Source organism: Tamandua tetradactyla, chromosome 2 (genome assembly GCF_023851605.1).
Source record: "Tamandua tetradactyla isolate mTamTet1 chromosome 2, mTamTet1.pri, whole genome shotgun sequence".
Lineage (NCBI taxonomy): Eukaryota > Metazoa > Chordata > Mammalia > Pilosa > Myrmecophagidae > Tamandua > Tamandua tetradactyla.
The window spans coordinates 40,481,500-40,494,003 of NC_135328.1; the positions used below are offsets into that span (position 1 = coordinate 40,481,500).

The 12,504-nt window shown below is 43.0% G+C and overlaps 1 protein-coding gene across 2 annotated transcripts in view; it reads left to right on the forward strand.

Annotated features, from left to right (window-relative positions):
• ASTN2 (astrotactin 2) overlaps positions 1-12,504 on the forward strand; it is a 903,825-nt gene that overhangs the window by 229,060 nt on the left and 662,261 nt on the right. For both annotated transcript variants that reach the window (XM_077143577.1, XM_077143583.1), the window contains exon 4: positions 3,907-4,059. In XM_077143577.1, the coding sequence (XP_076999692.1) occupies positions 3,907-4,059 (153 nt within the window). The remainder of the gene's footprint in view (positions 1-3,906; positions 4,060-12,504) is intronic.

The following is a 12,504-nucleotide window of genomic DNA, read 5'->3' on the forward strand; positions in this document are numbered from 1 at the left end:
GCACCATCTGTTGCATTCATCCAGGCAACGGGTGAGCATTTTGCTGCTTTGGGGAGGCAGAGCTCAGTGGGTACCAGGAGGTAATGGTGGCTTGTTTGGACAACTTGATGTATTGATATTGATAGAGATGCCTGTTGGGGTTGGGAGGGATTCGGGGGTCCCCAGGATGACATGGGTCCATGGAGGGCTGTGCGCAAGCATCTCCCTCCCTAAGCTTGTCTGGTCTCTTGGCACTATTGCTAAGGCAAGAGCTGCCAGCCAGATGGATGGAGTTTGCTACAGCTGGGATCAGTACCCCTTGCAGCTCTGGAGAGCAAATCTTCTATATCTGTGTGTCCTTCTCTCCCCCCAGTCAGTCAAATCTGCATCAGCTTGGGAGAAAATAAAACAGAAACAACAGGATGGGAAGAGGCTGACCTTTAGGAATTGCTGAAATGTCAGAGCCATGAAAAAAAAAAAAAAGAATTGTATTTCAGTCAAGGTCCCAGCTGGACAAAGAAGGCATCCCCAAGTGAGATTTGGAAAAGCAATCACGGAAAAGACTATGTGTAGAATGTAGGCAGGTTTAAGAGAATCAAAATGGGGATGTAGAGGCACCAGAGACAAGAAATATCAGGAAGCCAATGCTAGACCCTGGAACTAAAGGAGATGGTTTTAATGGAGCCTGTGAGAACTGAAGCTGTGAAAGTGGGACCCCCAACAAAAGCTGTAATTGTCAAGGTTCACAGGCTCTATTAGCAGTATGGTGCAGAAGCAGGAAAGGAACAGGGGAAGAAATAGCTCCAAATTCTCTTTGTTTCTGCATGCCCATATCCAGGCAGAACATTCTGTTGGCCAAACCCAACCAGAATTCAGAGAGCAGGGATCAATCCTTAAGGATCTGTCTTCATAGTATCAAGTAGGACAGAATGAATCTGGGGATGGAAGATCAATCAGGGGGTGCAAACAAAGAACCACCGGTACAGGGGAGGGGAATGAATATGTGTTCTGTTAACATTGCACCAGAAGCTCATGTTCTTAACCATCAGGCAGTACAGCCTTGCTGCCTTTTTAAGGAATGCATGTAAATTCTCCAAGGAGTTCAGCTATCTCTCTTGAGTGTCTGACTCACATACCTCACTGTATATTCAGCATCTTCACTTAGACATCTCGAAGACACCACGGTTTTCATATTTAAAACCAAGTTCATGTTCTCCTCTCAAACATGGTCTCTTCCAGTGTTCTTCCTCTTCTTGAGAGGCGCTACCACTTCTCAGCTGTGTACCCCAGGAAACCAGGAGTCAATACCTCTCTCTTCCTTTTTCCACTTTTTTCAATCAGTTACCCGCTTCTGATGGAGTTTTATCTGCAGGATAACTTTCTCTGCCAATTTTGCCCTATTCCAGGTTAATGGTCTCCTACTTGGACTTCAGTGCCACTGCACCACTTCCCAGCCGAGCAGGTCATCTCATTTCCATTCTTATCTTCCAGTGAATTCTGCTAGAGTGAACTTTCCTAAATGCAAATCTGATCAGGTCACTCTCCTTCTTGAAACCTTCAGCATGTTCCATCCTTACCAAGATCCAAAAGGCCCTCCTGAGAGGGCCCATTTCCTAACCTCTCCAACCCTATCTCATGCCATTTGCTTTCAGTGTCTCGTCCACAGTGGCTGGCTGCTGCCCCATCCATATGCCTTCCCCGCAGGCTTTTGCCCAGGCTCCTCCTTCTGCCTGCGTGGCCATACTCACCACAACCCACCTTCCTCCACTCCTTCCTCCCCGCCGGATTGTCTCATCCTCCTTTCAAACTTTAGCCCCACGACTCGCTTCCATGACTTTCGAGGGCTGGGTCATTTCCTCTACTATAGCCTCGTGCACCATTATTTACCTCTCCTTTAGAGTAAATATTACTTAAAAATTTTACATTTAGATGCCATTTGTTCTTTAATATTGGTCTTCCCATCTATATGGCAAGCATCGGGGCAGCTACCACCGCTTTAGTTTTTCCTTAATGTTTTTGCCATTGTATCTCCTGTGCTCAGCAAAGGTACATTATTGTTTTTCCAGAATACTTGCTGAATGGATGGATGAAAAAATTGGGAGAAAATGAATGGCTGTTGACAGACCACTGGGGGTCCTGGAGGATTCCAGACTCCAGCTGGTTCTGAGCTTTTGACCACCGTATATCCTACCTCTTACAGTGGTGGGCAAGTCCCTCCCCTCCCTGAGTCTGATGCATCAGAAGTGGGTATGGCATTACTTCTCAGAATCATACTGTGGCATCTGGCTGGAGGGCTCAGCATCACAGACTTGCATGGGGCGGGGGGGCTGTGTTTGGGATCTTTTTGGTTCACCTTCAAGCAGACTTAATTGAGATATGTCAGGAAAGAGAGAGAAAGAGAGGGAGGAAAGGAATCTATAATGTTACCAGATGGTTCATTTGAATTGTCAGATGTCTTTTTCTTAGCGAGCATAGATTGCCCCAACTTTTCCAAAGATGAGGACTCTCGCAAAGCCCAGTGCACAGGCCAGCCCTCCAGGTAAGCGGTATCCTACAGCTGCATCTGTCTAAATCCATAAGCTTTCCTAGAAAAATAGGAGCTCCTTAGAAACTGGGGTCGGGATGTTCAAGTGACTTCATTTGTCCCGTGCGGTAAAACCCCCTTCAAAGTAAAAAGAAGCTTTGGCACGTCCTGTCTCTTGGCATATGTACGGCATGGAGCTCAGACTAAATAAGAAATGTCCTAGCCTCTAGGGGCAGAGATGGAAAGAGGGTTGAGTTTGAAGATTTCAAAGTCGGGCTCTCTTTGGGAATTTCTCAGAACTGAGGCACTGAGGCCATTCAGCAAATTTCCTTTTCGTCTTTCTGGTTTCCTCTCCTTGCCCTTTATATGTTGCCTCTCTCCTTCCTTCTCAAGCTTTTCTACTTTTTCTTTCCTTTTATCTTCCATATTTTTCTCTCTGCCCTTCTGACCTCACTCTCACTTTCTCAATTCCCCTGGAACTTTTCTACAAGTCTTCACTTAAAACTTTGTGGAACTATGGCTATTAACAAATCTTAAGAGAGTGCGGTTGAGAATGGAACGTTAGGTTGGGAGTTAGAAGGCCGGTGTCCTAGCCTTGACTTGACTTTGCCACTTGTTACGTTAGAATCACTCCTCTTTTGGGGGGTGGTGTTGCCCAATTTTCCCTGAATAAAATTAGATGATGTGCTAAATGATCTCCCTATCCATAGTACTCTCGTTCTAGTTAGTAATTGTTATCAAAGTGACTAAATTTGAACATACCTATTTCCTCTTTAAAACCTTTCAGTGATTACTTTTTATCGTTAGAGTTAACTCCCCATTCTTAAATGGAGTTGAGGAATTCCAGCCTCATCTCCTATAGCCCCTCTTTGCTGCAGCCATAGTGAGCTCCTTTCAGTTGCTCCAAGCCCCAGGCCCTTTCCAGCTTCCTGGGTTTTTGCCCAGGGCTCCCCTCACATCTCTTTACCTTGCTTTGCAGACTTCTACTCCTCCTGAAGGAACCAACCTAGAAATCACATCTTCCTGGAAGCCTACCTGGACCCCCAGGATGGTTGTGATGACCCATCTTGGTGCTCCCCTATTGCTTCCTCTTTATCTTATCATAGAAATATCGTTGCCTAGATCTATGTCCTGTCATACTATGAATTACTTGAACTGTGTATTGTGTCTAACTTTTCACCCATGTATATAAAGGGCATAGGGCAGTGCTGGAAAAATAGAAGTTGTTGAATAAATAAATGAATAAGCTCTCAAGTACATCTGAGTTGGGACCAATGGGTTGAGACTTTGTATCATCACTGGACCAGAAAGGGATTGCCAGGAACTTAAGGTGGTCAGGCCCAGTCCTCTAGGGCCTGGGGGAAGGCTGAATTTTAACCTCAGCCCCATTGCCCACCCTTTAGCAGCAGCTGAGGCGGCGCAGGAGACAGTGGAGTCCCTGATGCAGAAGTTCAAGGAGAGTTTCCGTGCTAACACGCCCATCGAGATTGGTCAGCTGCAGCCAGCCCCGCGCAGCCTGTCAACAGGGAAGCGGAAGCGGAGGAGCAAGTCTCGAGGTAGGACCTCCCAGAACCTCTTGCCAGGAAGTCAGCAGGCTATCCCCAGGTTCGGAAATTACCACGGAGAAGCGTTACCTCTTCTTTTGCCTCTCCTTGGCCATGGAACTCTTGCCAGTGTCTCTCCTTTGAGTCATTTCAGCAAAGACCATGGAGGCAGCAGACCTGTGACCCTGGTTATATAACTCACCTCTCTGAGCCTCAACTGAGAATGGGAATGGGCCATCTACATCCAAGGGCAATTGAAAAGATTAGCAAACATATATAGGGGAAATCACCTAGCTCAGGGCCTGTGCACAGTGGAGGCTCTTTAAATTGTCGCTGTCATTCTGGAGAGTACATGAGAGGTAGAAAATTCTCATGAAAGACATCCATAGACTGGAGCCAGGAACACAGCATTTGGTCTTATTTTTAAGTGAGCTATAAAATATAGTAGTCAAGAGCTGGGGCATTGTAAGTTAGAGCCGGATTTAAATTTTGGTTCTGCTGCTCACCAACTATGTAACCTTGGATAGACAACTCTACCTCTCCAAACCACTCCTCACAAGGCTGTCACAGTGCCTTGCATGCATTAAAATAAAATAGATCTTCCCATCCTCCTCCTTCTCATCTTACTCCTCTCATTTCCTCTTTGTACATTATCATCATCATCTCCTTCCCCTGACTTTCTGTATGACTTTGAATGTGGGAGAAATCTCTTTATCATTACCTGATTCCAAACACCATCATTTTTCTTTCAGTCCACTCAGCAGTCTCAGCTAGCTCCTCTTCCTGCCTCTCACCTCTCGAGTTCCTGTAACTTGGTTCTGATCGTGGCACTCCCTTCCTCCTGTAACTTCAGTGGTTATCCTTCAAAGGTATTCAGGTTGATGAACCTGATGTTCAGGGCCACCACAGAGCTCTGAGACCTCTGAGCTCTCTTTTAAATCCATGTGCTTCTACTTTCATGCAGCTTCCCACGCTGGTATCTCTGCATGGAATTCCCTATTTGAACACAATGAATAGCCACTTTCATTTACTGAGTACTTACTATATTCCAAGCAGCATGCTTAATGCCATATACCTCTTATCTCATTGGCTCTTCACATCAACCCTAGGAAGCAGATGCATTGATAATTCCCATAATGTAGGTGAGGTCCCTAAGGTGCGGGTTGCTGTTGTAACTTGCCCAAGGGGTTATGCTAATAAGTGGTGGCACGGGAAGAACCAAAAAATGAATCCTAGATCTTCGATCTTATATTAGCAAAGCCCTACCTATCTTTCCAAGCTTAACTTGAATGACACATTTCCACAGACATCAGGGATTGATTGTGACAGTCAAAATTCACTCTGAATTCTCTCTGCTTTTCTTTATATTTGTGTTAAGCACTGGTTTCATTTCTGTTCAATATAATATGCTGTCATCTGACCCTTTCGTCAGCTAGACAGAGAGATCTTTGAAGGTGAAAACTGTTTTATTGCTTGATTGATCTTTCTATTTCTGGGCCAAAACCCAAGCTTGACACATGGAGGATACTTGCTATTTGTTGAGAGCCTGTATAGGTCGTAGTCCTGCAGTAAGAAAACCGAGATTTGCATGTTAAACTGGGACCATAAATGGAGGCATAAGGAGATATTAGAGTCCTTTTTTTGGAAGCATGTGGTAAAACCCAAGGTATGAACCACTGTGTATGTAATAGCGAAGAGGTCCGAAAGGTCTGGGTACCGATTCCAGCCCAGTCAGTTTCAAGTTGCATGGCTTTGGAAAACATTGAACCTCTCTGATCCTTAGTTTCTACTTCTATAAAATGGAGTAAGCAGCCCCTATATTGGAGGGTTGCTTTGAGGAACTAATGAGGGGTTGTGTGTTGACCACCTTGGAATGCTCAGCTAGTGTGTATCAGGAACTCAGTATATGCTGTCCAGTGTTTTTTTGAGGTTAGATATTTGAGGCCACTCATATCTTGCTCAGCCTTGCCTAGTCATCTTTATTCCTCCATTATTCTTCAAGAATCCTCTTCCTGGTTCCTCCTTACACACACATACACACACAGAGAGACACACACCCCACACACACTTAACTTCAAGTTTATAACCTCCCCCTTATCACTACCAGTATGAGTTCATTTGCTTCATGTTATGTCCTAAATGTGCACCATTCTAATATTCACCATTGTTTAATTATATTGGTGAACACCATTGTTTCTAATTTTTACCATTACAATGTTACATTGAACATTTTTGCATGAAATTTAGCCTTCTGTTACATAAAATTTTGGAATGCATCTGTTTACCCATCTTAGAGCAAAATTCCAGAATTAGATTATTAATGAAAATCTGTTTGACCTGGACTAATTGAATATCAAACTGCTTTAATCTGTAAGTTAGAGAGGGACCTTAGAGAACCAGTGAATGAAGAGATTCACTTGTATTCCCAAAATGTTTCTCAAATTGGTCCTCTCTGTCTTTGTTACCATGATCTCTCACTTGGAACACTGTGGTAGCATCCTCCCTGCACATACCTTCCTTGGGATTCAGGCTCCCAAAGCAGCCAGTCATTTTTATAGAAACATAAACCAACTCCTGCTTGAAATCCTTCAACGGTTTCCTTTACTCCTTAGAATGAACCCCAGACTCCCTGCCATGGCTTGTAGACCCTGTGCAATCTGCCTCCTGTCAACTTCTCTAAGGTCACTTGCTTGACAGTTGCCTGTGTTCAAGCCAAACTGGCTTCCCAGCAAATGGGTCCCCTCTTTAGAGCCTGAGAAGTTACTGTTTCTTCTCCTTCACAGTTCCCCCTGCCTCCCAGCTGCTCTCCTGGCTGACCCCTTCTCAGGCTCTCAGCTTAAATGTCAGTAACTCAGAACTGCCTTCCAGAACTACCCCATCCAAGGTTTTGCGCCTCTCCATCTCTGACCTGCTGCTCTAGGTTACATAAACTTTTTTTTAAACTTCTTTCATAGTTGCAGTTTATTCTAAAGTTAGTTCCATTTGTTTACTTGCTTGCTATCTTTGTCTCTAAAATATAAGCTTCATATTCATAAACCTGATACACGAAAAGTACTTAATAAATAGTTGCTGAATGAATGTGTTAATATTAAAGGTCATTGGAATGTGGCTCAGTGTCATAACTTTCAAATTGATGATATAAGATGGATCCATGGGGAACCAAAAGCTTCCTGGTACAGATCTCTGGGGAATCCTGTTTTCCCATTACATAAAATCACTGACAGTGCACTAAATGCCCTCTATCAGATGCTGTTAAGGTAATTTTAAAAACGGATTAGTCCGGAGAAGATGGCGGCTTAGTAAGACGCGCGGGTCTTAGTTCCTCCTCCAGAAAAGCAACTAAAGAAACAGAAACAATACAAAACAGCTCCCGGAGTCACGACAGAGACCAAAAAAGACAGCGTACCCCATTCTGGAACGGCTGAACGGGTAGGGAGAATCCACTGCTGTGAGATACCCGAGGGGTGCACGTTTTCCCGGCTGGGGTGGCTGGCGTCTGGGGTCCCCTCCACGCACGTGGCTCCCCGGTCTGACTGGGAACATTGGATAGCGGGGCCCTCCCGTCACGCTTGGCGTCTCGGGCCAGCTGGGCAATTTGGACCGGCACTCCCCCAAGCCACGGCCAGCGACCCCCGCCTCCACGCGCGGTTTCCCGGGCCGACTGCCCCGCAGACAAACGACCGCCACGAGCGCCACCTACTGGGCAGGAAAAGAAAAACAGAGCCCAGAGATTCCACAGAAAAACCTTTCAACCAGCTGGGTCCCACACCCAGGGAGATCTGATCAAATGCCCAGACACCAGCAGAAAATAATGGATGACGCTCGGAAAATTGAAGATATGGCCCAATCAAAGGAACAAACCAATAGTTCAAATGAGATACAGGAGCTGAGACAACTAATGCTGAATATACGAACAGAAATGGAAAAACTCTTCAAAAACCAAATCAATAAATTGAGGGAGGACATGAAGAAGATATGGGCTGAACAAAAAGAAGAAATAGAAAATCTGAAAAAACAAATCACAGAACTTGTGGGAGTGAAGGACAAAGAAGAAAAAATGGAAAAAACAGTGGATACCTACAATGGTAGATCTAAAGAGACAGAAGCTACAATTAGTGAACTGGAGGATGGAACAACTGAATTCCAAAAAGAAACAGAAACTATAGGGAAAAGAATGGAAAAACTTGAGCAGGGAATCAGGGAACTGAATGACAATATGAAGCGCACAAATATACGTGTTGTGGGTGTCCCAGAAGGAGAAGAGAAGGGAAAAGGAGGAGAAAAACTAATGGAAGAAATTATCACTGAAAATTTCCCAACTCTTATGAAAGACCTAAATATACAGATCCAAGAAGTGCAGCGCACCCCAAAGAGAATAGACCCAAATAGGCGTTCTCCAAGACATTTACTAGTTAGAATGTCAGAGGTCAAAGAGAAAGAGAGGATCTTGAAAGCAGCAAGAGAAAAACAATCTGTCACATACAAGGGAAACCCAATAAGACTATGTGTAGATTTCTCAGCAGAAACCATGGAAGCTAGAAGACAGTGGGATGATATATTTAAATCACTAAAAGAGAAAAACTGCCAACCAAGACTCCTATATCCAGCAAAATTGTCCTTCAAAAATGAAGGAGAAATTAAAACATTTATAGACAAAAAGTCACTGAGAGAATTTGTGACCAAGAGACCAGCTCTGCAAGAAATACTAAAGGGAGCACTAGAGTCAGATACGAAAAGACAGAAGAGAGAGGTATGGAGTAAAGTGTAGAAAGAAGGAAAATCAGATATGATATATATAATACAAAAGCCAAAATGGTAGAGGAAAATATTATCCAAACAGTAATAACACTAAAAGTTAATGGACTGAATTTCCCAATCAAAAGACATAGAATGGCAGAATGGATTCAGCTTTAAGACAAGATAAACTTATGAACCATGTAATAACATGGATGGACCTAGAGAATATTATGCTGAGTGAATCCAGCCAAAAACTAAAGGACAAATACTGTATGGTCCCACTGATGTGAACGGACATTCGAGAATAAACTTGAAATATGTCATTGGTAACAGAGTTCAGCAGGAGTTAGAAACAGGGTAAGACAATGGGTAATTGAAGCTGAAGGGATACAGACTGTGCAACAGGACTAGATACAAAAACTCAAAAATGGACAGCACAATAACACCTAATTGTAAAGTAATCATGTTAAAACACTGAATGAAGCTGCATCTGAGCTATAGGTTTTTGTTTTGTTTTGTTTTGTTTTGTTTTGATTTTACTATTATTACTTTTATTTTTTTCTCTATATTAACATTCTATATCTTTTTCGGTTATGTTGCTAGTTCTTCTAAACCAATGCAAATGTACTAAGAAATGATGATCATGCATCTATGTGATGATGTTAAGAATTAATGATTGCATGTGTAGAATGGTATGATCTCTAAATGTTGGGTTAATTTCTTTTTTCCGTTAATTAAAAAAAAAAAAAAAAAAGAGAAGGGATAATTGGAGATGAAGGGATACAGACTGTACAACGGGACTGGATATAAAAACTCAGAAATGGACAGCACAATACTACCCAATTGTAATGCAATTATGTTAAAACACTGAATGAAGCTGCATGTGAGGTATAGGTTTTTTGTTTTTGTTTTTTTTTGTTTTTTTTTCTTTCTATTATTGTTTTAATTCTTATTCTGTTGTCTTTTTATTTCTTTTTCTAAATTGATGCAAATGTACTAAGAAATGATGAATATGCAACTATGTGATGTTATTAAGAATTACTGATTGTACATGTAGATTGGAATGATTTCTAATTGTTTTGTTAATTATTTTTTTAATTAATAAAAAAAAAAAAAAAAAAAAACGGATTAATAAACTCTGACTTTACTTCCACTACTGGATAATAAGATTTTTATAGGAGGTGGGGTACGGATAGTTATTTTTCAGTCTTGCATTTCCCAGTATATTTACCACAAGTCTTCAAAGATTATCTTGGACAGAAGGCCTCCATTGTCTAAAATAGTTTTAGAAATTCTGCATATTTCGTCTTCCTCTTGGAGATTCCCAAATGCATCTTAAGTCTATTAAATACCCTGGGAAGCTCTGTAGTACAGAAAGCTGTGCTGCTTTGTTTAGCTCAATGTCTGTGAAACCATCTTGTCCACAGACTCTGTTGTTCCCCATGGAGCATTCATTAACATCTTGCAGGGCAGAGTGTCTCATAAAAACAAAATTTTGGAAATGTCCCTTTTGCCTGCACTGACGATTCAAGATCCCAAGCATGATGATCAACATTCCCAACCTTCCATGTCTCTCTCCCCTTCTGCCACTGGAGTGGCCACAGCCTTCTCGTTCAGGCTGGGAGCACACGGCCTCTCTATGCTTCATTAGGCTCCACGCCCAGGCCATGGTGCCCATCGGTTTCCAGCAGATGGATTGGGTAGCTGAGAACGGATGTCTGGGAGTGGAGCACATGGTTAAAAGAGCTCCAGTGTGTGTTTGCAGCCATGGCTTCCTCTGGAGAGGGCTGTAGATGCTGAAGTGCATCGTCCTTAGCCAGAGAGAGGAAGGCTGTGGGGGTGGGGGTTGCAGTTAACTGCTGCCTTCCTGTTTGTGACAAGGTTTTATGAGGTAGCTGCTAAGTAGTCATTCCCTGATCTCTACAGGCAGTGAAATGGAGACACTGTCATGCAGATAAAGCAAGGGAGGATTCATTTGAATGTGGGAAGAGCCTTTTGAAGTTCAGGTGTGATAGGATTGAGTTTTTAAAGACAGGTCTTTGGGGGATTTGAAATTTTACTCCAACATTGGGAAACTGAAAAATAAGCCTGTTTGGCATCAGTTCCCTTGTCCATAAAGTAATGCAAGCATCCCATATGGGTTGTGATGTAATATATGCGAAATGCTTAGCCTAGTGTCTGGCATATGGCAGACCCCTAATGACAAGTAGCTAGTATTGTCAGTTGTCAAGGTCCTGCCCACTTGACCCCCAGGGTCTCACAAACCCACCCCCTGGTTCCCGGCATCATAGCCTCTGCCTTGGTTGAGATTTCATTATTCCTCACATAGGTTCCTGCTCCAGCCTTTTCATCTGGCCTTGTCACTCACAAATCCATCCACCATTCAGGAGTTTGGAGTATGATCTTTTAAAAATGCCCTCATTCTGGCCATGTCACTCCCCTGCCTAGACCATTGTCCTGATAATCTATCACTTGAACTGGGGGCTTCTCAAGCTTTTGCAGTGAGATTGTCCTAAAGGCAGGTGAGCATGAACATACCCCCAGAGTGTCTGCAGCTGTGTTTGAAATAGATTCATTATAAGCCCCCTATTCTCGGGTTCCATCTTAAGAAAACAATCTGTGCCATTCTGTTTATAATATGAGCATATTTATTTTAACTATGTAATATTATTTTCCGGTTCGATTATTTAACATTTGATCAAGTCTTCAAGTAATATTGATACCCAGGAGGAAGCACCATTATGCTGATTGTGCTGACATGATAATGGTACCTCTTCGAGTGGTTCCTGTAAGACTAAATGAGATGCACTTAGCACAGTGCCAGACAAAAGGTGTATGCTGAACATGTGGACCCTATTAATTTGTTATTTATGATTCTTATCACTACTGTTTTACTATTACTTATATTTTTGTCCTTATTATTACCACTTAGGGAAACATTTACTCAGTTTGCTACTCTGTTTGTTTGCCTCCAGCACAATGGGCCATTTCCCCCATTCCTTCAACATGCTATGTTTTCTGTGTCTTTGTAAAAACCATTCCCTGCATGAGCAGCCAAATCTTCCTCCTCCACCATCACCCCTTCTTCATGCAGCAAATTGCTGTTCATCATTTGAAATCCAGCTTCCAAGTCTTCTCTCTCTCACTCCCAGCCTATCTTCATCCCTAAGCTGGCTGAGTGGGCCTCTCCGTTCTTCCGGGCAGGTGCAGCCTCACTACTACTCTCTGTTGTGGCCCTCATCACATTCCATGTGTCGGCACATCTGTCCCCATCCTCAACTCTGTCAGTCCCATGATGGAAAGGACTGTGGTTTTTTTCTACAGTGTCTGTGGTAGCCCAGACACCTAAAGCATAACTGGTACAGAAGAGAAGTTGGCCAAATGGGAGAATATATGAAGGGATGAATGAATGAGTGAATGAAGAAAGGAAGGGAGAAGGTAGTCAGTGCCTCACAGACTGCAAAGGACTATCAAGAGGTGATACAGCTAGTACCTGCCGAGTACTTAGTATGTGCTAAGCACTGTGTATATCCCATTTCTTATCTCATTTAAGGCTCCTAGTAACTCCATAAGGCAAGTACTATAATTATTCCTTTTCTCCAGGGAGGAAACTGCACCTTAGGTAGGTCAGGCAATTTGTCCAAGTTGACCCAGCTAGTTGGTTGTGGAGGTGTGATTTGAATCCAGTCAGTTTGAATTCAGAGCCCAAATCAGCCCAGT